Source organism: Anas acuta, chromosome 7, assembly GCF_963932015.1.
Source record: "Anas acuta chromosome 7, bAnaAcu1.1, whole genome shotgun sequence".
Taxonomy (NCBI): Eukaryota; Metazoa; Chordata; class Aves; order Anseriformes; family Anatidae; genus Anas; species Anas acuta.
Genome location: NC_088985.1, coordinates 30,014,102 through 30,040,156, shown reverse-complemented (window position 1 = coordinate 30,040,156; position 26,055 = coordinate 30,014,102). Strand labels below are relative to the sequence as shown.

Here is a 26,055-nt window from a genome sequence, read left to right as displayed (position 1 = left end):
TCCTGAGGTCTGCTACCACTTTCAGTTTTCCCTGCTTAACATAACACAAAAAAACAACAACAAAACCTTATTTATTCAGATTCACTAGTGCTTGACATCCTGAAATTCGCTGTGTGGCTATTGACTAGACAGGTGTTGAAGTAAAAAACAAACAAACAAACAAAAACCCCTCTTACTTAGGTTTCTGAATTACCTTGCTTTAATCACTGTGATAAGAAAGAAAATTTTCTTGGTCTGAAGTCACATCTCATACTTAGTATCGTCAGTGGTAATAAAATTTTAATGAAAGGATTTTTAATATAATTCAGTAGGCTGTGATAAAAATTGCCTTGAAGCAAAAAAGAGCTATAAGGCATCATTTGAATTTTCCCAGTATTTTTCCTTATCAACTGTGCTTTATACTTAAAGCACACGAAGTGCTGTAAAAGCCATTAACTGCTTCAGGTTTTCCCTTTCTAGCAAATTTTGGAGCCTTGGTCCTCAGATACTGGTGATTGGTCTAAGCAACAGTTACCAAAAAGAGAGAGACAGCTGATTTTTCGGTTGTATAAAATTGCTCATGTGTTGTCATTTTTCCTACTCCTATTGGCTGTGTCAGTACTTGCACATGAAAACAGAACTGAAAAGCTGTCTTGTGGGGTCCTGCCTGGAGTGGTGTAACACCTAGCTCCTTGCTCTGGCTTTGCCCCTGATCTGTGGCGTGTGAAGTTAGACTTAGGCATTCCTTTCTCTTTATGTCTTAATTTGCCCCCCTGTCTGGTGGTTATCCCACCTGATCAGGTTTGAATTGATGCAGAAATGTTGCTACCTCCAGTGGTGTCTCAGCGTTACTGAAGTACGAATGGCTGAACTTCTCATTAACCCCTGAAACAATGCTCTGGTTATACTGAAAATGTAGAGCAGGTCAGCTGAACTGAAGACTCATTTGAGCAGTCTTAATGACAGAACTTAACCATTGTTGCTGATTTTTATCTCTGGGGTACAGAATTCCTTTGACCTGATTTGAGCCAGCACAGCAGCCTGCTGCAAGAGTGTCTGAGGAGGGGTCTTTTTTCACATACTCATGTAAAACATGGCAGATGAAATATGGACACATTTGTAAACTTGAATATTTGTTTTTGAGAAATTACTGATCAAGGTGGAAGAGATTATGGGGTCATACAGATGGAAAACATAGGTGTCTGCTAACCAAGTGTACTGATGACAAATTTGGTTGGCATATTCAGTGCTAAGTAGGGATTAGCATGTCGTAGGAGTTGGGGCAAAGCATAGAAACAGGTTAAAATTAAGTTTTAGTAAGTAAGTGATATTTGTGTAGTTGGGGACTAGAGACTTTTGCTGCCCATTAGGAATTAACCATTGGGGGAATGACTGTCAAGGAGAATGCTCACCCCTTGTTTGATGGCAGGCTGATGGTGGGTGGGTAAACCCCAAATCCTCTAACTGGTGTTTGTTGGTAGAGCCTAACAGAACAGATGCTGAGAGAACATGTACCTGTCAGGGCACACATCCAGGAGTACGTGGCACTAGTGAAGGGAAAGGAGTTCTTTTAATTGATGGATGAAGCTGTCACAGGAAAAAAGTTCATAAACATCCTGTTAACAAATTTAGTATAGGAGACAGAAGGAACTGAATCCTGACACCTGGCTTCCTGTGGGACTTGTAGATGTTTATTTTTTAGGTTGGAACTTGGTCAGGTTAGATGAAGAGTTGTGTGATGTTATAGCCTGTAATTGCTGACCGCTGAACTTGATACACTGGGAAGTGTATCACAGAGACTGGTAAATTAAACTTCTGTTTTAAAGATTCACACCAGGTGATGTGTGAAGCCTGATGCCGAGGACAGGTGTGCTCTCAGGGTCCTGTGATGCTGAGTCTAGTTCACTCCCTTACATCATGCCTCACACTGAGGAATTTCTGTGCTGACAGTCAGCCTTGGTGTATTGTATTAAAACTCCTGACACAGATAAAGCCACGTGTGTTCAGGTTGAAGGAGAACATCAGCACAACTGATGCCTGCCTGTCACTTTTTTGCTTTGGAAATCTGATTTTGTATCTTTACAGCTGTTACTCATTATGAATTAATTCTTCAACCAGGCTTTTCGTTTGGGTATTAGCTGACTTTGAGGGTTGTGTTTTTCTTGAGAAAAGCGAGGATGTAAGTTTTCTTGTCACTGACAGAGTGAAATATTTTTCTTTTCCTTGAGAGTTGTTCAGCAAGCAGATCACAATTGCAACCAAATTGTGTCAAAGTTAAAAAAAAAAAAAAAAAAAAGGTTATTTGTAAGCAAAAAACAGAGCAAGAGCAATCATAACCAGCTGAGGATCTGAGGATCTCACTCAAAGTTATTTATTGTGAAGATTTGGTAAATGCCAGCCTCTGGTGGGAATAAAAGTCACTCCTTCTGCTAATACATTTTCGCTCTGAAAGAAAAAGCATTTACTTAATGAACAAGATGCCAATAAAAACAGGAACATAGAAAAGTTCATTAATGAGATGATTTTAATAGGTCGTCTTTTGTTTCTTGGCAACAGAAAGCATATGACAGTCAAGTGTTTGCCAAACATTTTATCTTCATGCTATCCCTTTGTGATCCATTGCTTGGCGCCTGTGTTAAGAGCCAAGTCAGGGGAACGCAATCAGTATCAGCAAGTTCCCAAGCTACAATTCGGGGTGGAAAAGCACAGAGGGAGGTTGCACATTGTTGTAGCTCAGCAAATGCTTAGCATAAAAAAAGACAAAATTGTTCGGTAAATCTTTATTTAAAGTGTAATGGGAGACTGCCATTTTAGTCTGAGAAGCTATTTAAAGCTCAGTGTATCACAAGCGATATACTCGCATTTCTTGCAAGCATACGCTGAAATCCCAATAGTGCTGACTCAGCATCCATCCTTCCTGCCTGTGTATGTTGGGGAGCATGCAATTTAGAATCAGAGAATCAATTTACTCCCTCTTCTTGCCTTCTAGTAATGATTGTAAGGACAAGGACACCTGGGCTCTTTCATCAGGGCTGTCACTACCTCAGCGTGTGAACTCAGAAAGTGACTTGTCTATATGGGTGGAAATTTTAAACACAATACTTAAAATTAGACACATATAAACAGCTTGTATTCATGCAGGTGTAAGGTCTTGTTGGAAAAAAAAAAAAAAAAAAAAAAAGGCTTCTGTGCTTGTTTACCTGTAAAACCGAGTGGTGTTGAAACAGGATAAAAATTTCTAAAATCTATGGGCAGAGAAAGCATGTAGAGAATGATTCTTCAATTTGTTTATTTATTTCCCCCCAAAGACTTTTGAGACTTTTGGCCTCAAGCTCATTGAATTAGTAAGTGATAGGCTTAAAAGCTAAGAGCTGTTGGGGAAGTGCTTCTTCATTCCTCGTTGGAGTGCGAGATGGAGGTCACTACTTTAGGGTGTAGAGCAGTGAAAAGGAGGAGGAAGGTGTTCCGGGAGGAATTAGAAGAATTTAGAGAGAATGGGTGCCTTGGTAGCTGGCAAACACTGCTCTGGAGGCAGTGCCCAGCCTAACCACCTCTTGCCGCAACATGAGAGAGAATCTAGAGCGCTCTCTCAGTGTTTGCCCTGGTTTGTATGTTTTTTCCCTTAAGCAGTTGCTAGCAGAGGCATTGCAGGTTTTATATCTTCATTTAAGCCTTAGCTAATTAGAATACTGTACAAGTTAATTAATGTTTTTAAAACCTTGAGATCATCAAATGGAATGGATATGCAAGAATTTCAAATGATGTCTGAAGGGGGAGGGCAGGTCTTTATCTAACTGAAGGGGTTCAGTGTTGTGCCTTTGGCCCAAACATCCCTCATAACACATGTTATGTGGGCTGCTGTGCTGGGCTCTGGGGCTGTCTGGGTGCTGAGTTCTGCCTTAATATAGGCCTGCTTTTAAAACCGTGTGACATTTTGTAAAATGCCCTGGGATGCAGCAGGATGAAAGGTGCGTAAATAGATGTAAAACGTTATAATTAGGATGCAATTAGCAATGCACAGGGAAGGAGTGTTTGCCTGGCTTCGCTTTGTATGTCTATAAAGTTTCATTATTCTGGAGCACAGAGTGCATGGCATAACGCTTGTTCCAAGCAGTTACACTTGAAAATAATTGCTACGCACAAGCATTAAGGAAGTTACTGTAAATTAGTTTCTGCTGGGAGACAGAGACATTGCTGGTGATGCAATAATTTCACTGGATGGAGAAAAAAATCTGGAATAGTCACCACTGGAAGCAGTAAATGAGAAGGAGAGTAACTAGCGATCAGGAGCCTCAGCCTAGACTGGGAGGTGAGGGAGGTTGTTGGCTGAAGTAACGAGGAAGAGTCTGCTGGTGATTTCCATCCTGTGAGCTGCTGGTTCTGCTGCTGGCCCTTACGAACGAGTTCCGGTGAAAGGCTGCGTCATCACAGGAGCTGTGTGCATGCATATTCTGTTATGTGGGGCTGGGAGTGAGAAGAAACAAGGAGAAAAGCTATGAAGGAACAGGGTAAGTTAATTTCCTCATGATAAGAGCATACTCGTCCTTAAAAACCTCAGCCCTGTCCCTGTTCCTGCTCCCTCTCCTCCCTTTTTTTCTTTCTTTCTTAATAATTTTCTCCAAACACGAGGTTGAATGCCTAGGGTTGGGATTCCAGGTACAGACTCACAAAGCTGAGCATAGAGTTTTGTGGTCCTGGGCAGATTGCTTAAGTGTTTTCTTAATCCGTAGAAGGGAAATGATATCTCAACAAGGATAAGATCTTCCAGGGACCAAGCTGAGCTATTATGGTCTAATGTTGTCTAGGAAGAAATGCTTTGGAAACTTGAAGGAGAGGCTGAGATGCCTGCTGTGTCTCCCAGCAGACACAACAGGAATTTGCTGCTTCGTGAATCTGTGGCTGTCTGAAGTGGCCGATAAAGTCCCTGATTAAGGCGTTCCCTGATAGTTGGCAGTTTGTGGCTCTGGGAGCTTCTGTTTGGATTATGTGAAGTCCAGAGCAGGGAAAAATGGTATTAAATGTAAATGTAAGCTTCACAAACACACTCTTCAGTTTAAGAGCCATCAGATTGTTAGTCTGTGTGCTGGCGTCACCGAGGATGTTGTTGCTTCTCTGTGCTGCTGGCACCAGTGTAAATTCTGCAAGGCCCTTGCACCACGGGGCTGGTTATGCTCAGACAATGCAGGAATTACAACAGGCCTGAGAACTGCATAGGATGAAGTAAGCTAAATCCAGTGAGATTGCTGTAGATCTAATAGCTAACAAGTCTCTGCTGTGCTTTAATAGCCAACAAAAACATCTCTCTGCTGAGCATAACAGACTGCAGTATTTCAGAGTCTTGTCACTTGGCGAGATTTGAATGTCTTTTTTTTCATGGGAACAACACACAGTGTTTATGGCAGCACACCCATGGATTTCAAATCCCACAGTGTTTCTGGAGGCTAGAGCCTCAGCAAAAGAAAAGTGAACAGAGATTGCTGAGATGAGACTGGGGACTGGTAAAGTGCATGAGAATTGATCACTTCTCACTAAATTACCAGAAATGGTCAGTTAATGTAACATAGATAAAAGTCAACGTACAATCAAGCTGTGTTATAGAGGGGTGTGTATGTACATACACAGCCACACAGAAGAGTTAATGCATGGCTCTAGCATAGTGTCCAGTACTATGGCTACTAATAATATAGAGCTGGTGTGAGCACGGTGAGTTGTACAATACATAGATGTCTATTGCATCATTCTCAACTTCTCCTTTCATCTCTTCACCTGAGCAAAAAAGATCAAGATGTGGTTAGCTGCCGAAGTCACAGAGCCCTACTCCAGGAACTTGCCTCTGAATGAGGCTGGAGACCCAGAGCGTGCCTCTGCAATTGTGTCTGAGACATATGCACTGCATAGCTGTATCTAGGATCAGAGTCAACAAAAATAAGTGCTAATGGTCAACGCTTCCTGGGAATGCAGCACTCTAATTCTTTTTGTCTGTAGAACAGGCCTAATTGTATTTGCCTACCACATAAGAGTGTCAGTGAAGGTAATTAAAGCACAGAGTGCCTTGATTATTAGAAAGGAGGATGGGGGTGGAGAGAAAGCAGCATTTCTGTTGAGCTAATCACTTTCTGTCAGGCACGTTGAAGTCCAAGCGGAGTGAACGCCCTGTCCTGTACTACACGTAATTTGGCAGCAAATGAAAAGCGTAAAGGTGAAGGAGGAGAACAGCAGCCTGCGACTAAAGGAAGGGAGGCCAGGTTCCGGGCCTGCATTTACAGCTGTCTGAGCGTCTGGATGAGTGTAATTTTAACGAGCTGGCTGAGAAGATGACAGTTCAGTGCGGGGAAAATGAAGTCAAGAGTTCAGGAAATTCAGGATTTACTATTTGAAGCAGGGAATGAAAAGTAGTTGGCCAAAATTTGGATGTAGGAGTTCTTACCCAGGAACCCAGCAGATCTTGTATGTTTCTGACATCTTTACATAAGAATTCAGACAAGAGAAAATGTGGGGTATTTGCCCTTTTTGGGGGGTTATTAAAAGTGAAATTTTAGGGGAAAAAATGTGATTCCTTCTTCTGTTCTTTCAGGGAATAGAACTGAAAGGTTTTAACCAGTTGTTGGGGCCCAGGGGAAAGAAGAGAGCCAGAGAAGCGAGTGTGCAGTTCAGGTGGTACAGGTGGAAACTGAAGGGATTGAAGCAGTTAAGGAAGACAGCCTTAGGCTTTGGTGGATGGTCTAAAGGACATGGAGAGGAACTTGGAAAGCAGACAAGTGGAAAGGAACTGAAAGCTTTTCTGGGAATCTTGTTGCCAAGAGGATGTTACGTGGAGGTAATGTAGACCTGGTGGGTATTGAGGATGTTGAACACAAATCTGTCAGACAAGAAGATTCATTAATTCAGCTGCTCGTGGAACAGTTTGTCTCTTGTGCAACTGCGTAGAAGGAAGTGCCTGGAAGTTTACACTTGTAGCCAGCCTAATTGCCTCTGTCCGGGCGGGATGTTCTGGGAACCTGAGGAAGATGCATGGGACTTCAGCTTTCCCTGCTATAAGTGTGTACGGAAAGTGATAAAACGATGTTTCTTTGATCCCTGGCTTACACGGGCTCTTATTCTTTTGTTTAGGTGCGATATATCCAAAAAAGAAGAGCAGTGGAGTAGAAATGAGGCACAGAGTAAAATAGAAGTAAAGCAGTTGTAGGACAAAATGAAGTCTGCCTGCAGTCAGCCTTTGAGGCAGGTTAGGAAAAGAAAGTTATCAGTGGTATCAGCTGCTTTGAGGTGCTTGATACACTGGAACATACCACTGTTTGAAGGGCAATATACCATGGTCCTGATGATGAATGGAATATCTAGAGGAAAATACTCGCTCTTCCTTTAAACTGGGAACATAGACACACCTATTTTTCTAGGGCCACTCCCTTTAGTACTGCTAACCCAGGAAATATTGGGAGTAAAGCCATAAAGTGAGCTACCTCTGAAGGATCTCTGCCGTTTCGCTGGCTTTACATCTCTGCTCTGGAAGGCTGTAGCTTCTGAGGTCCAGAAACGTTACTGCTTGAGAACACGAATGGAACTAGAAATACATCCGAGCTCTGAAAACGGCAAAGGTTTGTCCTGGGCTTTAGCTCTACTGATAAATTACATAGGTTAAAACATGCACAGGACATTGGGTGTTGGGTTTACAGAGGGCAAACGGTCTGAAGAAGTTCTGTTGGACTGAATATTGCATGTTTGCTAGTAGAGCAATTTCTTTAGTTTCGCTTTTACTGATTAAGCAGTTAAACCCTTTCCCAGTTTGGTGTATTTTATGTAACAAAGTCCATGGACTTTGCTACATGGCTGAGCAGTGAGTGTGTGCATCCGTGTGCTTCTCCTCTGAAGTGAATTTTGCAATGTGAGGAGTGGAGCACAACCAGGTGGAATTAAACAGCCTCGTTGTCCAGCTCTGACTGTGTGCTTGTGGGAAGCTCTTCCCTGCTCTGTTTTCGTGGTTCTTCTGTTTTATAGGTGAAGATGATAACAGCATGCTATTGCTGTGGGGTAAGTTCTGTATAAAGAGGTTTTAGTGCTTTTTTGTGATGGAAGGTGGCATAAAAGTTCCAAGTATTGTTAATTAATGCTTTGAATGAAAAGCTGATAACTTGATCTGTGCGATTGAGGGCAGCTTTCTTTGGAATTTGTCCTGAGGAAACATTGCTGTACAATCTGTGACTTACTGACTAAGCACACCTACGAGTTCTTGGCTGTCCCGCAACTGTCTGTCACTCCTGTTTGCTTTTGCACAGAAGGCAGGCAGCAGGATGTTGGGCAGCTGCTGCTGGCAAGCCCTGCTTCTTCCTTGTTACAAGGTGCTGCAGGTATGACTGAGCAGCACTGACTGCCGACGTGTAGCAGCCTGCAAGGAGGCACTGGAAGCACTTTGCTTCCAAACACCAAAAGACCATTCACCAGTTTTGGTGGTAAGGTACCAGCAAGTGATACAACATGACTGATGCGCATGCAAGTGGCCTGCAAATCTTAATTAATTTATCAAGCATTTCTTTTTTTATATATACCACAATCTTAAAAAACACGAGGGAAGACGCATGCTTATAAAAAGACATTTAGCTTTCTTAGTAACCCAAGTGTGGGTAGTTGCTTACTCTCTTAAGTAGTTGCTTGCACAGATAAACAAACCTCCCAGGACCCCATTTGACTTCAGGGGTTACAGCTGGCAAAAGTTAAATCATATTTTCTTTTTGCATTGCGTAATCCAACATTTGTCACTTAAAAATAATGTCTCACACAGACATCATCTATCTTTATGGAGCTTAAAAAAATGTACAGGTATGCATATTAGAGAACTCTATATATCTCTTTATGAAAAGTATCACTTTACCTTCAAAAAAAAAAAATCTACCTGTTTATAACAGCAACAACAAAACAAATTCCATTGCTAATTATTCCTTGTAGGCCAAACACTTCGCCTAATGTGGGACTAGATAGAACAGTTCTATTTCTGTTGCATCTCTCAGTGTGTGGTGAATGAGGTGTGCAAAATTACTTTTTTCCCCTCCTTATTTCTTTACTATTTTATTTTTAAATTCTGTTTTGGCTGATTGCAAGAACATAAATTAATCTTCACAGAAGTGCAAGTTTAAAATCAGCTATTTCTGTGTTGCTGTGATGTGGGAAACTGCCATATCATTACATGAACGTGCTGATGAAAAGAGCATCTGTCCAAATCCGGTGGGGATTCATTCTAGTGAGGTTAGACTGAATATCTGCTTCTGCCCTTCCTGAACAGATACACAGAGAGTAGGGGAAATCTTGCTTATATCTCTGCCTGCTTTGGCTGGTGCAGACGACCTCTTGTGTGGGTTTGGAAATCTGTTCTCACTGTTGAGGTCCTAGCAGATAAACTTCTGACTGCCGCACTGATAAAGCACAGGAGGGAAGAATTGATGGCTTCTCTTTCATACTCTAGGAATTTGTACTTTCTCTTCTCTAGCATTAGGAGGAAGCTGGGAGTCTAGCCCTTTTGAGATCTTATAAACAGAGAGACAGTTTATGAGATATGTGTTTGTCATTTCAGTAAAATGAGTAATGAAGACACTGTTTTGTTTTACCCGTTTTTAATCAGTTTCATGTGCTAGCTTTCTCATTCTAGAAAACTGACCCACCAATTCTTTGTCAGATGTCTCTCTTTATTTGCAAGGCCTGACCTTATTCTCCAGCAAGCAGCTGGAGAACTGAAATTTATGACTTCGTCATAATCAATTAACTGAATCTAGGAAAAGTACTGGGAAGGTTTGGATTCCAAAGAAAGCATAAATGTGGAGGGGAAAAAAACAACACACGAACAATATAAAAGAAAACCACTACAAAATAATGGTTTATCTTGTAATTCATTTGTAGTTAAAAAGGAAATAACTGGAAGGTGCCTACTAGTTTCAGTCAGAAGACATATGTTATAAACATATGTTTATAGCATAAGGTCTCTATTGCTAAATCCTATGGTGGTCAGCACCTGTTTTAACTGATTCATCTGAAAATATTGCTCAGTGCTGCTAGAAGTAGTTCATCAATCAGTTTTCATTAGCACAGCCTGGCAGGTTGGCTGGCATGCCTGCTTTCTTTAGTTGTTGTTGTTTTCTTGTTATTCTCAGTTGCAGAACTATTCCTAAAAGATACCAGGGCAAAACTCCTACCAAATGATTGAATACGTAGACTTTAAATACCAGAAGGAACGATGAAGCTGAACTTGAAGAGTTGGTATGTGGAAAATGGATTTTTTTGTCATAGATCTGTGTCAGCGTTAAATCTGTGTATTAAACAAGTTTCAGAGTGATAATATCAACATTAATTAATCTGTGTGATACACTAAGGGAGTGTCTACACTTAAAACAAAACAAAAACACCCACCAAAACAAACAGAAAAAAACTACTATGCCCTTGTAATAGTTGGTTGCACTCTGCATGAACTGAAGAATTGAACCTCCCATCATGGAGTAACTGCCTGGATGCAGTGTTTAGCATAGTGTAAGTACCAGGAAGGACAGAAAATCTGTGATGATGACTAAGAATGCAGCAACAGGTTGTTCCCAAAGATGGGAAGGGACATCTTGACATTAAATTGTGTTTTAGTTTAAGTTTATTTTAAAAAACAAATGAACAACAACAACAAAAAAGCCACAAACATTTGGTTAAACGTCATCTGCTGGAACAGTGACTTTTTTTCTAGTAGCCCAAGACATACATGACCTTGACTAGCAAAAACAATGGCCCTCAGTAGACAGCTTATGGTCAAGGAATGGCAGGATAAAGTCAAGAACTTACTGCTGAAGAAATACTGCTCTAAATTACTGTTGTGAATATAGTATGGTACATATCAATCAATTTATCAACACTGTGATCTCAGAGTCTTTGTAGCTGTTCCAACTGACTCATTCACAATTCCTGTAGTTCATACTACCACTAGTATGGTTTTCCCAATATCGTAAGACCTTCTTTCCTATCTTCTATTCCAAAATTTTAGGCTGGCTAGATGTTAAATGCCCTGCACTTCCACTACAGGATCAAGACTCCTGATGCAGTACTATCTTTGAATAACTCTCGTAGCATTTAATGGGCAGAGCTGCACCACATTGTACATGTCAGGCAAATATAACAAGGCCTGTTCTGTGCTGAGTGGCACAGTTTGCCAAATATGCGTAGTTACGTTTTATGTTACACGTCATTTCATGTCATGAATGAATTGAACTAAATCCCAAGCCTTTTGTCAGCCCCATCAGGGTGTTTTGTCTGTAGTGGTGCAGAACACAGTCCCTGTGAGAAGTGAGTGGCTGGCAGAGCATCATTTTGCTTAACTGACATGTCTCAGGTTTTAACGGGGCTCTTGATCACTTGTGCGTGTGTGCACAGCTGATTCGTCAACCAGATGATAGTGCTGACCATGAGAGGAAGGGTTCAGTGGTGCTGTAGGATTTATTTAATTACAAAGCAAAGATTAGCCAACACAGCATATTTAAAGCTGCTTTTAGCAGAAATGTTGGCAGTAGATGAACGGATCTGATGTCATTTCTGGCATCCTCCATCAGTGACATTCTTTCCACTGTATTGAAAGGTAGCCCCCTATACTTAGTTTTGTTTTTGACAGATGTTATGAAAAATTTTACCAGCTTCTGTTAGGTACCTAAATTAGGCCTTCTAGCAAGAAGATGGAGTCTCTTCTAGTGCTTCACTGGAGCTGAGGGCAGGAGGACTGCAGTTACCCTGCAGTTAGGCTCCAAGAACGGACGTGGTGCTGGGGAGCCCGAGGGTTTGATGCAGCGACAGAAATGCTTCATGCTTTGTGCCATCACATGTGCTGGTTCTGCATCTGCAATGGAAGATCCACCGTTGGGAGAGAAAAGGAAATTTTCAGCTAAGATATTCAGGAGGTTTTACAGTGACCTAGAGGACTTTTTCTTCTAATATAGTTTCTCTGTTCAGCATTTGAGTGAAGTTGCTGTGTATCTTCTTGTCATCGTGTGACTTGTCAGAAGAGACACTACAATAATATCCAGTTTATTTTAGTACATAACAAGAGGAGTGTTGCTTTCTTTGATGTCATGCTTATAGCACATCACACCTTAAAAAGGTACAAGAAATAAATACGAGGACTGAAAGAAAACCAAGCTTTCAACTTTGATCTCTTTCCTTCCCAATTTATTTCTGTCTCAGTTACTATGAAGTCTACATTGTGAAGAGAGTGTTACAGAGTTTCTCCTCTCAGCTGGAAAAATTATCAAAGTTCAAGAAAGGCAAAGTGAAGAAAAAATGTCTGATTAACAGATTTCTATTTTTCTTGCATGTCCTGGCTCATTTGATGCTACCTTTGTGGCTGTCTGAAAAAGCAAAATGAATATGAAACACAATGGGGTGCTATTTTAATGAACCATCTCTAGCTCTTGGGGCCTCTAGCTAATATAATAAAGCTTTACTTTTTTTATTTATTGTGATTGTGGTTCTTTAAGTGGTTCTTTACAGGCTACTACAGGCTGAACTGTTACAAAGTAATGACCACAAGTAGAAGAAAATCAAAAATTTTTGTTTTTCCACAGTGCTTATTTGCATCTCAAGTATCTGTTTAAATAAAAAATACCTAACACTGTTGAGAACTAGGAAAGAAATAATTCCTGTTAAACATCTGAAGGTGTGCCAGCTTCTACCAGGATGATCCTTTTTGCTAATTATTCCCTAGAGTGGCTTAGGCGTCTCTTTAACTTCAAGCGTACTGCATGGCCCTAGGAAAGCTGAGGGATTATTTATAAGGTTGCAGATAGGCAAGCACTTGAATTGTGTTGCTGAGTCAGTTGTTCAATTATACAGAGTCTTGAGGGTGCAGTAGTTTTTATATTTGTATTTCATATACCTCTGATCATATCCTGCCTACAAAATGGCATCAGTTGTCAGCAATTACAGCTGTTGTTTTCTTCCACCTTTAAGTAAAAAGGATAGCTTTTTCTATAAGAATATATGTTGCAGTGTTCTTGGCATTATAGATCAATAGATTACTCTTTAATTGTGCTGCCAGGAAATATAATGCTGAGCCACCTCATCTTGAAATAATACAATAGACTGATCCATTAATGCACACACTGACATTTTATGTCTGAAAATAGTCAAGGATTATTTTTTTTCCCCATGACTAGTCTGAAATGCACATTTGAATTGATAAAGTAAGGTAAATAGCTTTTGGTTGAACAATGCTTTTGGTCTTAAACCGATTATCAGTGCACTCCTCTAGCAAGCAGCGTGCCAGTGATTTTGTATCACAGACTGGGAATTTAGTTGCCTGCTTCTGCATTAGATTTGAACCTAGGAGGAGATACCATTTTTGTAATGAAAATGGTAACCCCACAAGCACTAGCTTTTTGCAGAAGGTGGAAAAAATGTTTGACAAACCTTTTAGTGGACTTCTAAAGTGTTTTAAGTGGTGAATTGATGAATTACAAGGGAAGTTTTGTATTGTTTTGTTTTGTTTTGTTTTTACCTAGAACTGCAATGTAGAAAGACTAGGTACTTTGCTTTAAATTAGTGAATTAGGAAGTTTTACAAAGAGATTTCTTTCTTACTTTTAGCTAAGCTTAGAGATGCTTTTTAAGAACAAATTATGTTTATTTATTTGCAGTGTTCTTAATGAAAATGGATCATCCAATGTAGAAATCAGGTAGTTAAGAAATTGATTTGAACCATTGTTTCATTTCCAGTGGACGTGTATCCAATCCCTGACAGTGACCGATACCTGATACTTGAAAGGGATGTTTTAAAGCTGCCATAGGTAGTAGACAGTGCTTTGATAACTGATGTTATTTTTGCCCTTAACATCATGTAAATATTTCATTTGGTGATTGATTTTTTGTGTGTGTACTATTTCAGCCCATCTAATTGCACGATAGAGAATGGCTGTTGTCGCTCTCCTTTGTTGTCCAAGAAAGAGAGTGATTGGATTTAATCTCAAGCATATTGTTTTGATATTTTTGTGTGTGTTATCTTAACATGCATTGCTTCACTGGTGGATAAACTTGATGGACTCTGGAGTTTAGGGAAGTGAGTCAGATTCAGTTTCTGAATGTACAGCAAAGGGGAAAGCTTTCCCAAGAGCTTGTTATGCTGCCTGTCCAGCTTTACAATGCACTGCAAAGCTGTTCTTTTGTTATTTGAGGCTCATGTGCCATGAAAGTTATCATACATAGTTGATAACAGGAAGCTGAGCACAATGCTTTAATTCAGCTGAAAGATTTTGCAAATGTCATCAGTTGGGAAAGGAAATTGTCACCATGTGGTCTTAGTTAAGTCCGAGGCAGAACTGTAGTAGTGTTTTCTTTTATACTTTTTTTTTTTGTGCTTGCAAATTGCACAGAAGAAATACAGGGCAAAGCAACACTTTATATTTGTTTTGCAATGAACACCAAAAATAAATCAGTAAATTACATTGCTTTCTTATTTCTCAGCTAAACAAAATACTTTGTGCATGCAAGTTTTGCTGTTACTACATAGACCTGTGATCCAGTTTGCAGTGCAATACCTCGGAGATCCTCAGATGGGCTTTCAAAAAGTCCATGTTTGGTGCAATGGAAGATGGTACAACCATAGCTTTATCCTATTCAGTCCTCAGACTCGCTTCTCTCCTGTGACAAAGACATTCATAGACTTCATAACAGTTCTTTGGTACTGTATTTTGCATGCGTGTGTACAACAAAACCAGGTGTTTGGGATAAAACTTGCCAAATTATTTCATTAAATGTCAGTTACAATAATGGTGAAGATCAAATCCTGAATTAGCAGCTTGATAAGCCTCTATGGGAGACTAGGGCTTAACTGGGTTGCTCAGTTGAGTTACAATACAAATCATTTTATCTCTGATGTCACTTTAACCGGAGAAAGCTCTTTTCAGTCAGCCACTCTGCTCTTTTTGCCAGTATGGAGCTGCCCTGCGTCTCTGTGATTGTTATGTTCCTTCTATTGTAGATGGTGGCGTAGCTTATCTGACTCTTTCAGTTGAAACCAAGGAATTAACTTGGTAGGGAGCTATGGACTTTAAAAGTTATATCTGTATGGATTCTTCATAGCCTGTACCACAGTGAAAAATAGCAATGCTTCTCAGTTCTTTACGCTTTTATAGACAGGAAATTGCTGTAGTAATATTGAGTAACTAGGCTTTTTGATCAGTTGTAAAATTTGCATCCAGATATGCTAGCACAGATCTCTTTTTAAAGTGTCTTATTAAGTAAAGTAGTAGCAGTGCTTAATATGAACATCAGCAGTCATTATATGATCTCTTCTAAATATGTTTTCATGAGTGGATGTGATCTTGGTGAAGAGTCTGTAACAGAGAGGAGATAAGTGTGAGGTACGAGGAGCAGAGCTGTTGGAGGCCCACCTGTTCTTCACTTGTAATCATCGCCTTAGTCCAGAGGGGATAGCAAAAGCCATTCTGCAAATATTTAGCTCAGTCAGTATCATTAATTACATGATCTGTAGTATATGTTTTCATGTTCTTTCTCTTCTAGTTAGTCTCATTTTACTGTGCTGTTGTGTCTGAAGAGCAAAGCAGAGACAGGTACGTGAGGCCTGCCACTGCAGTGGGCCCAGGGGACTGCTGAGTCAGTTCGGTTTGATTTTCTTACCAGGTTTTGACCATTTGCTTTATTGTTGAGTTGAACCTGCTTCCCCATACTCGCTGGTGGAAACAACAAGGATCGTGAGCTTGTTCTTTACAAATTTACGTGGTGGATTGCTTTTTGGTTTCTCCTTTGCTTGCTCATGTCAGGCAAGCATAGGTAGCAGTAAGGTTAGACTGGCTTCGTGCTTTGGTGGCTGAGCTGGCAAAGTGCCCTGCTGCTCCTGACCATGGTGCCTTACTTCTTTTGCAATACATGGTGCTAGGAAGTGCCAGAAAATGAGGTGGTGCTAATACCCGGGCTCTTTTTATCATATTTAGTCCCTAGAAAATATATAGCATTGAGGAGGGGGTGCGTGACACGAGAAATGCTCTTACAACAGTGTCCATGTCTGCTTGCTGGAGTGTGTCAGTACTGGGGGTAATTCTGTTTCTGGGTCTGAGCTGGGGAGATGTTTTATGTGTCTTACTGACCAGAACACAATCCCAACAATATTTTCCACTGTGCAGCAAGAGCATGGATTTTGTTCCAAATTAAAATAATGGCTGTAAACTATTGGACTATAATAACCTGAGATACTTTTTAAGGACATGATTACTTCAAAAGCCACAAAGTAGCTCTGCGCTGCTGGTTTTTAGAGCTCAGCAAATTTTATATAGGGCCTGAATTATTAATGGAGATAAACTGGAAGAGGAAGCTCTGTAGTCTTATCAGTCTCAAGCAAGCAGTAGCTGCTTGACTTTGTGGAGAAAGGCGGCTCCTTTGGAAGCAATGAGTGAACAGGTCCTCGGTGAGGAGTCCTACAGCGAGAATGGCTTGTGTCAGTATGCCCAGAAGATGACTGCCTGTTTTGGACATTTAGGTAAAGAAACTAAAGATGTGCATGTGGATTTTTTGCTCTCCATTATATCAATGAACACTTTCATCAAGATTGCAGTAAGTAGCTGAGTGTTTTGTACGTCACCCTGCAGTCTTCAGTAAGTAAATGGTGTGTGTCAGAAGTGAAAAGCTGCGTGCATGGAGTCATTTTACAGTAATTAGTAAGCTTTTGATTCCCTATTTGCGGGGACTTGAATTTTAGAATGACTTTTTTTGCTCTCTCTTGCTGTTTTAGCTTTTTTTTTTTTTTTTTTTAATTGCTTCGATAATTATATTTCTTGGTATAAATGGATGTAGTCCTTGCTCATTTTTCATCTGTGTGAAGGCTTTTTTATTCCTCTTTTTCTTTTTTTTTTTTTCTTTTTTTTCTTTCTTTCTTTTATTCTCTGTCTGTATGAGAATTCTGATGTCAGAGAAGATAATCCTGTTGTCTTGGTTAGCTGCATGAAACAATAGTTGGGGCTATCTACCTATATGATAAATGTGTTACACTCTGAAGTGGCATGAGGAGGGAGAAGGAAAATTTGTTTTTGCTTTGTCTGTTTGTTTGTTTTGCTTTGGAGGTAGGTTTTTCTGAATTTAGGATGAGTGACTATTTTTTTCAAAAACAAAAATAAGATCACACTGAAATGTATCTGCAGGAAGTTTAAGTCTGTTGACAGAAGCAATTACAGCTGTTGTCTACTATTTGCTGTTATTCAGCAACATAACGTAGCAGATGCCTGCTACTCAGTTGTGGAATTTATTTATTGATTGCAGTCAAATTTTGTTGTTACTTCTGTTTGAGTAGCGTTAGTAGAGTGATCTATTCCTAGTTGTACATGAGACATACTTAGTTATATGTTTATTTATATAATCTGTGACTGCTTGTTTGGGAAATTCAGACAGGATTGAATAGGAAATGGCCTTGAGATGGATGGAAATGCTATAATTAAAATATTTATGTAGTAGTGAGATCAGACATTTAAAGTAACTAGTTTGCCTAACTTCTGTCTCGTATTCAGTCCCTGGTGAACTCCATCAGTCTGAAAAGCGACTGCACCTGCAGCTGTGCTCTGTAATGCCTGGGCAGACTCGAGCTCCCAGCGCTGAACGCTCAGAGGAGGCACGGCTTCAGATTGGCAGTGGCTGAAAAACATTTTGATACTTGGCAGATGCTGAGGAAATTTCCTCAGTGCTGTTTCTGGGTTGGGTTCCTGAGAACAGGTTTCAAGAAACATACGGATGGGGTTGTGCCCTTGTGCTTCCTGCCTCTTTTGTTTCTCTTCAGCAAGGGTATTAGAAATCAATCTCCTCCATCTAATCGAGTGCTTAACCCCTCCAGTGGTAGGAGATTGGCACTGTCTTTTTGATTCTGGCTGAAGCTAAGCCTGTTACCAATAATGCTGAGTTACAGGGGTGGTGTAGGAGGTTTTCTCAGACCTGGGGCACGGGGACCTGACCCGCTGAGCCAGCTCTCAGGAAGCCACTCTGATACTTCTTAGGCTTGTTTTGCTAATTTCTACTTGTTGTCCCCTTTTATTATGTATTAGCAGTGTGGAGGCTCTTAAAGGTATACCCTGTGTGTAAAAAACACTGACAAAAAATCATATTGCTTTGCATTAGCAGCAGCAGCTGCTGTGTGGTCTTTGAGATTTGCAGTCATCAGTGACAGACACCAATAGCCATGGCTGGAAAGGGGCATTGTTAGAGTAGCCCCTCGGAGAAAGGTAACCTTAATTCGCAAAAATTAAGAAGCTGGGTGTTTCTATGGTGACACACTAAGGTCACAAAATGCTTGCTGAACTGTACTCATGGCCTTTCTGCTAATCCTTTGAGTCTCAGCATCAGAAGGAGACAAGGTTGTGACTCCCTGTTCAAACTAGCACTGGAGACTTCTGCAGTAGGCACAGGCTGACTGCTTCTGGGGTGGAGATGCTACAGAAAAAGGACACTGGTCTCTCTGCCTCTGAAGCTGACCCCGGAGTTGCTCTGCCTGCAAAAGTCATGCTACCAAGTGCAGGAACAGATCCCGGCATGGGTAACAGAGGGTTCAGCCTCTTGTGCCTTCATCCTGCCCCTGCCCTGTGTACCCTGCTTGCAGCTCTTCTGCAGCCATGTAAGAGGTAAACATGCAGGGACCAATCTCAAGTGGTTAAAGGAGTCAGAGGAGGCTTCGAATAGCTTTTATGTCATGTGATTATGTGAGAAAAAAAGACTGCAGTTTCTTCTGATCACCACTACACAGCAGATTGTACCAGTACGTCATGCATTAGCAGGTGTAACGCCTGTGTAGGGACATACAGCTGGGAAGCTGGAGAGCTCACCACGGAGCTCACCTTTCTGCCTTGTGAGGATTGACTTGGGCAGCTGAGTTGATGTGTGTGTGCTCTTGCCTCATCTACCTGAAGGGCAGAGCCCACCTGGAAGTGTTGGTGAAGCTGGGTAATGGGCACCACTGTTGTTGGATTTCTGTGGCCTGTCTACATCTTTCTCAGATTATTCAGCAATACCTGATATCTGAGCTGAGAGATGCACATGTTAGAGAGCGCCCAACCGTCTCCTCTGAGTCATCCCGCTGCATGAGCACAGAGCGGCGATCCACCTTCAGCTCGAGCGATGGAAGCTGTTGTTATTTCAGAAGATCTGCCTCTTCCCCTGACTGGCCCGTGGTGTGCAGGCCAGTAAATTGTGAAATCTGGGAGAGACTGCAAAACAGCTGACAAGCTTCATTTCCTGGGGGTAATACTTGAAAACAGTGTTTGCTGAGATCTCTGATCTGATGGGAGATACTGTAAGACAGAACTCTAATTGCTGTATTTATTGAGCATCGTCCTCCTCAAATACACATTAGTATGACCCCGTAAAAAGGAGCGCAGTGATGTTGATTTGTGCTGGCTCTGTCCATGGTTGGTTATAAAACCCCAGGGAATGGCTGCTTAAAGGGAGCCGTGATTTCGGGCTTGTTTTCAAGATAACATAAAAGTCCTGCTATGTAAAAATAAAAAGCAAATGACCTCACAGGAAAGGAAAACTGTAATAATAGATGATCAAAGGCTGGGTTTGTGACATGGCATGTTCTCTTTAAAACAGTAAATAAAGGAGTCTTCTCTTCAAAGCCTGTCCCCATCAGATAGTACTTGAACTGTTTGGGTTTTGAGGAAAGAGTTAAACGACAATTTCTCTCCATGCTCATTAATCTTATTGTTTTAATGTTTTTATTTCACCTTATAATTTAGCAAAAGCCATACTGGAAGCAGTGTGCTTATTGCACCAGGCCATTTTGCAGATATACAGCTTCTGAGTGTTAAGGGGAGCTGAAGGCCTGGGCTGAATGCTGCTGTTGTCTCAGGGAGTCTGGTGGGAGAAGGAGCTGAGGTTGTCTCTGAGCAGGGGACTTGTCTTGGGGTCTACCTGTAACTCCCCATTTCAGACTATGAATGCTGTTCCAGTTCTTTTTTCTATTTCGCTTTGGGATTTCCTGTGACTTTCCAGTGCCCAGTTGATGATTAACTCTGCTTTTACCCAGGGAGAAATATTCATTAGATGATTAGATTAGCAAGTCACTGGAATTGGATTAATGTAAATACTTCTTGTAAGCGAAGCAGGAGGAGTTGGCACCGTGTCTGCAAAGCTTCTCCTGTCAGCCAGACAGGAAAGGGGAGAGGAAGAGAGCCCCAGCGAACCAGTCTTCAGTAGTTAGGGGGAAGCTTAAGTGCTTTTGTTTGTAATAGGCAGTGAAAGCTGCAGAAAGGATTTCTCCAAGGAAATCTACTTACAAAGTAGTTAGCCAGCCTTTGTATATTCCTCAAGGAGGAGGGCAAGCAAGCTTTACTCTAACCTGTTCTCCATGGCACACGCACAGGCCTGGCATGGAACAGAGGCTTGGTAGATTAAATGCACAGATGTGCATTTGTAGCTTACGATGATGATTCCTCCATAATAAGATTTCTAACAGAGCAAATTTTTTTTGTTTTGTTTTCAAACTAATCCTCTTACATACCTCGGATAAATTCTTTCTCTTGTCCTGAATATTAATCTGATTTTCAAATACTCTTTATGGTTTTGCTGCAGCTTTTTGCATTCTCTGGAATGAGTTGCAATTGATTGCAATAGTTTTAGATGGTAGTCACCTGATCAAGCATACTGTCATAATCTCTTGAAGATAATCACTAAAAATATATCTTCCTTAATCTCCTTTGCTGGATAAGAGAAAAAGAGAAGGATCGGTAAGGGCAGTAGTAGACAGAGTACACGCACTACAGGTTACTTTCTGTAGCTCCTTCAGCATAGAAATGCCGTCCTTCCCCATCCTAAACAGCTTTGGGAAGCTGTGTGGATCAAGTAACAGTAAAGAATTGGTGCTGGAAAAGGTGAAATTCAGAAATTCAGTCAAAAGAATGTCCATTATTGAGGATGGGGATATTGCAGAGGTCTTGTATCTCATTCCGAAGCAGAGCATACTGAAACAACTGCCCTACTTGAATCCAGATGACTACTACTTATGTGAGCGGTTATTTGACGATCCCGAGGATCTGGGTAAGTGAGGGCTGGCATCAGATATGGGGTTTTTGTTCACCGTATAGACTGAATACAGCTAGCTTATTATTTTGTGTAACAGCAAGATGCTTTATGACAGCAGGTGTACAGAAATATTTTTAGTGAGGAGGGAACAAGAATTAAAAAAAAAATAGAATCTGAATAGTCTAAAGGTGGATGTAAGTGCATCTCTCTCTCTGATCATCTTGGGAAAAAAAGAAAGCTTTAATTTGCAGAGGTACTCAAGCGATAAAAATACCTTGCAAAACCACAGCATCCTGTGGTGGTGTGTTCCACAGCTTTCCGAAGGGTTTTATGGAACTATATTTGGTTTTGTTTTAAAACCTATTGCTGAATAGAGTCATTTGGAGCTGCCTAAGTTTTGAATTGGAAGAGATTATTAGAAGTCTTTCCCTGTTCACCTTGTCACTTGTGAGTTTTAGACCTCTATTGTATCTCTTATCCAGGTATCTATTTTCCAGGATAAATAGTCATAATTTATTTAGATGCTCTTTGTGCAGGAGCCTATCCATGCATTTTATTATCCTTCTTCCCCTTTATTTTTCTAGTTCTACTATAACCCTTGAAAACATGGGGCATAGAACTGCACACAATATTCAAGATGCAGCATAATGTGGATGTATGTACAGAGTCATAAAAATGCTGTCTGTTCCTCCCAGCATTCCTTAATTTTTATTTATTTATTTATCTGTTTTCATTGATATTGAACACTGGTTTATTCCTTGACGGAACTATTCATTGTGACGAAGCAGGAGGGGGCATTATGTTTTGAATTCATGAGCTTAACTCATTCGTTACAGTCCATCAAGAATTTTTTTTTTTTTCTGGAAATGCCAATCTATGAAACTGGCTATAAAATTGTTAATCTGAAGCTTGCAGACAAATACAAAATTTCTCTTCTATGACTTGTGTTATAGACCTTGGTTTTGATACCCCAGACTTCTTATGTGCTGAAATTCTGCCTGTCCTTAACAGATCAAGAGAACTACTACATGCTTGTCACTCTGCTTAGATCCTAAAAATGTTAATATTGAGTTACTGTATATGGTGGGTGGGTATTTTTTCAATATTTGCTTTCGGGTTTGATATTTCATCAGTGCCAGATAATTTTCTGTTCTGTGAAAGCAGTTTTTTAGCTAGTTAGCTCTGTACTCAATGAACTTCACAGTGTAATAGTAATATAGCAAAAAAAAAGATTTTATTTTTTTTGTGTGTGTGTGTAGTTACTGCTTCTGAGTGACCAATTCTGTTAAAACTAAAATTCTAACTAAGATAATGCTAGAATGTGCGGTAAATATGTAATATGGCTGCGACCCTGAAAAAGCAGGTATAATTCTGCCTTGCCATCCCTGCATTCCCCTCTGGTATTCTAGAGAGAACTTTGACAGATATTTTCTGCATTTGTATAAAGCACAATTTAAAGTAGAAAACTGAATGAACAATGACTGGCTATATGATCAATCCATGTGGGACTCCAAAGAAATGTTTTGCATTTGTAGCAGACTGGCAGCCACCTTTTTGCAATTTTATTCTGATTCGCATGGGACTTGAATCTGTCTAGAAATTTGCATTTATGCAGTTCTTCACTCAGTTATCAGCAATCACAAAGAATTATTAAGCACTAATAATAAGCAGTTCCTTAATAATTATTAAACAAATGATTAGCATTATTTTATCATCCTGCAATTTGGGTGCTGGTATTCAGTAGGATGGGTGTTCTGGTCCTGGTTTCCAATTGGGTGGATAACACTAGCTGAAAAGCTGCAAGGTGTCTCAGCTCTGTTTAAATTGTGGTACTGTAACTGGAGTCAGAATCCCAGCTCTTTAGAAGAAAAGTAGTGACGTGGTTTCTGAAAAAGGCCTGTTGGTAAAAGCTGTAAGTGAGTTTAAGATAGAAAATGCATGTGTCCATCCCTTAGGCCATGTGCCTACCTGGGGATTATGGTGCCTCAAGTACTACAAGATTTAGCAGCTTATGTACGCTCCTGAAAGACAGGTTGTTGTCTGTATTTGGCTTTACAAACAGAGATTATAAATTACCCCATCCAAGACATTTGGAGACTCATCTCATGTTTTGCTTGCTGCTCATGAGTGGAATTACAGCCTTCTGGAAATGCCCTGTTCTTAGGTTTTTGGAGGGCCAGGAATCTTCTCAACAAGTGCAGAGCTATTTAGTATCCAGGAAGTGGGTCTTTGGAGTCTCAGGGATTTAACCTGTGCCATGCTTTTACTTAGCACTCAGCATGAAAGTCCATTGGCTTCCCAAGGGGAAGGTTGGAGCATCTCATCTCATGTTAGAGAGCGGTGTGATGTAGACAGTTAACTGTATTCTAAAAATTGAAGATTTTATTTTAGAAGAAAAAGAAAAAGACTTCAAAAGACATTTTGAATCACTGCAAGGTGACTGCAGGATGGGGATTCTTGGCTTCATTTGGCTCGCAAAGCCTGCTGAGCAGCCTTCACTCCCGATTCCAGGGAAGGTGGTAAGGGACTGCTTCCCACAGGAGGAATTGCCAGCTGGGTGGTTTGCTGCCACCAAACCTGTGTTAGCCCAGCCTGTTTAAGCACATGGCTAGTTGTCTCTGGAGGCCAGACTCCCATACAAAGGAGGCTGTGGAAAAATGTTTGATATTAAGGACTAGCAAAAGTTGACAGCTCGTTGCAAAAGAGAAGAGGAATCTGAAAGAGAGAATTGGCTCGGAGCTGTGTGATGTTCCTTCTTGCCTGAGATTCTGTCATCTGTCACATGGATGTGATTCCCTGTGCAGCCCTCCTCTCTTCCTCCAACCTGAATGCTGTTCGATGCAGCGGTGCTGTACACCTGAGGGAAAGGAGATACGTACCACATTATCTAACCGACCTCCTGCATGAGTTCAGTACCTGTTTATGTAACAGTCTTAATTCAAAGCAGAGTGAGAATGGCTGCTTGTGTTGGGTCAGTTAGATGGCAAGGAAGACAGAAGGAATTTGAGAGGATGAAAAGGGCATGGGGGAAGTCCAGAGTGCATGAAGACAGCTCAGTGGTTGGACAGATGAAGGAAAATTTTATAAAGCATTAGATCCTGTGAAAAATGAGGGTCTGGAGAAAAGGTCCATTTGTAATGTGCTGATGGTGCTCATAGAAGCTCCCCACAGTGTGCGTACCTATAGCCATAGGATTTTAATGCTTCTGGATGAGCTTGTAAGGTGTCCAAAGCTAAGCAATGTTGAGAGTGGCAAGCGGTGATTAGAGAGAAAAATCCAGGTTCTGTTGGCAATGTAGCTGGTACCCTTTCTTTAGATGCTGAGATGTGCTGTACAGACAGGTTGTGTGCCTCAGATAAGGTGGTTCTGCTTTTTCATAGCTTTTTGGATAGATTCCTTCAAGTGAACAACCTCTCCTGGCTTCGCTCCCTGTTTATAAAAGCTCCCTGGTTTATAAAACTGACTTACATGATGGAATATAGAGCATGCCTTAAAAGTTTCTGTGGTAATCCAAGTTTATGAGCATTGTGTCCTTCTCCTGCAGAATATCTGAATTCAGAATGGTCCGGGTAAGTCAGCTAGGTGGTTTGAAGTCATGCAGTTGATCTTCAGTGAATACAAGTCTAAGGTGTTGGACTTGCATAGGTAAAATATGGAAAATAACTAACACTACTACAGAAAAGCATATGGAGGATAACTATACTTATCACAATATAAATATAAATCAACTAAGTGATACTACTGCCAAAAAAGTTTATTATTCTGGGATGTGTTAGCAGATGTGTACAGCAAGGGAGATACTTGCTCTCTGTTCTGCTACAGAAGAGGCCACTGCTGGACACTTCCTGTGTTTGAACATCTTATTTTGGGAAAGATACAGATAAACTGGAGGAAAACTAGTAGAAGACAGTGAGAATAATAAATTTAGGTAAGAAGACTTACATGGAAAGATTAATAGAATTAGGTTGGCTCAATCTAGAAGAGTGGAGATAAGTGAGGGATTTAGTCAATCTTCATGTATGGAAAGGGTTGTCAAATGGAGATGTTCTGTGTTGCACTGAGAAGCACAGAATGAGATTAGCTGCGTTTGCAGCAGAGAAGACCTACTCTGCATAACTGTATAACTAACTTCCTAGATGCAAAGGCAGAGAAGTGGAGGAACAGTTTGCCAAAGCATGTTGTGCAAACGGTTTGCAGATTTTTATGAGTGTCACAAAGGATCAAGGTGCTTGAGCCTACCTAGCACATGGCTATGTAATCTCTTGAGTCTCTTCTGAGTCTGTTTTTGTGATTACAGATCACTGTCAGTTAAGGACCTGGCTGAGTGCACTGATGTGTTGTTTTTTTCTCTTTGTTGTTTTTAAGAACCATATGGTCCTAGTGTCTTGATTCAATTCAGGCTTGTGGGAAGCTGTGTTTCTTCCTCCTTGAATCCCTGTTTTTCTGCGGATAGCTTTGCAGTGTTATAGTAGAGATTCATAGGCATATTGCAGTGTTCTTCATGGACCAAGCATGCCATCAAGGTTGGGCTCTCATCCTGGGAGCAGCATCTCTCTTCCAGGTGTTTTTCAGCACCTCTGGAAGTTGGTTGTAAACCCCTTGTGCTACCAGTGCACAGCTGGGGGTAGGCATGAAGGATCAGGTGTGCCTGGTGAAGCTCAGCCAAGCACAGCTAAGCTGCTGTCCCCTGGGCACCTGCAGTGGCAGAGCCATTTTAACAGCTGCCGTCACTGAGTAAGAATCTTGCTTTTGTCCTCGCTGCATAATGCCTGATATTAAATATCAAGGGCTTGTGCACAGCATTCACAGGTGAAAGTACTCTCTTGCTCACTGCCATTACAGAAGCTGTTTGCTACTCTGCCCTTTGCCACAGTGACAGTGTTACTGGCTTTTAATCCTGCAATGGTTGCAGGTGTTGAAGATATGGTTGCTTAGTTCATCAGCTTTACCAGCATGGCATTGCTTTTCATTGCTCATCCGCTAAATGCAGGCAGATGTTCTCACCTGTGGTACTCTCAGAGTCACAGCGAGGGGCAGCAGCAGGCCAAGTTTACCTGAG

The 26,055-nt window shown here is 40.9% G+C and overlaps 1 protein-coding gene across 6 annotated transcripts in view; it reads left to right on the top strand.

The window, feature by feature from the left end:
• The window catches only part of ABLIM1 (actin binding LIM protein 1), a 186,542-nt gene that overhangs the window by 38,373 nt on the left and 122,114 nt on the right, over nucleotides 1–26,055 (top strand). For 2 of the 6 annotated variants that reach the window (XM_068688673.1, XM_068688671.1), the window contains exon 1: nucleotides 20,753–21,011. The exons of 2 other annotated variants lie outside the window; for them this stretch is intronic. In XM_068688673.1, coding sequence (XP_068544774.1) covers nucleotides 20,768–21,011 — 244 coding nt within the window. In that variant the 5' untranslated portion in view covers nucleotides 20,753–20,767. Of the gene's footprint in view, nucleotides 1–4,464; nucleotides 4,488–7,408; nucleotides 7,575–20,752; nucleotides 21,012–26,055 lie in introns of those variants that run through there. 2 more of the 6 variants (XM_068688680.1, XM_068688675.1) reach the window with 2 other exon arrangements.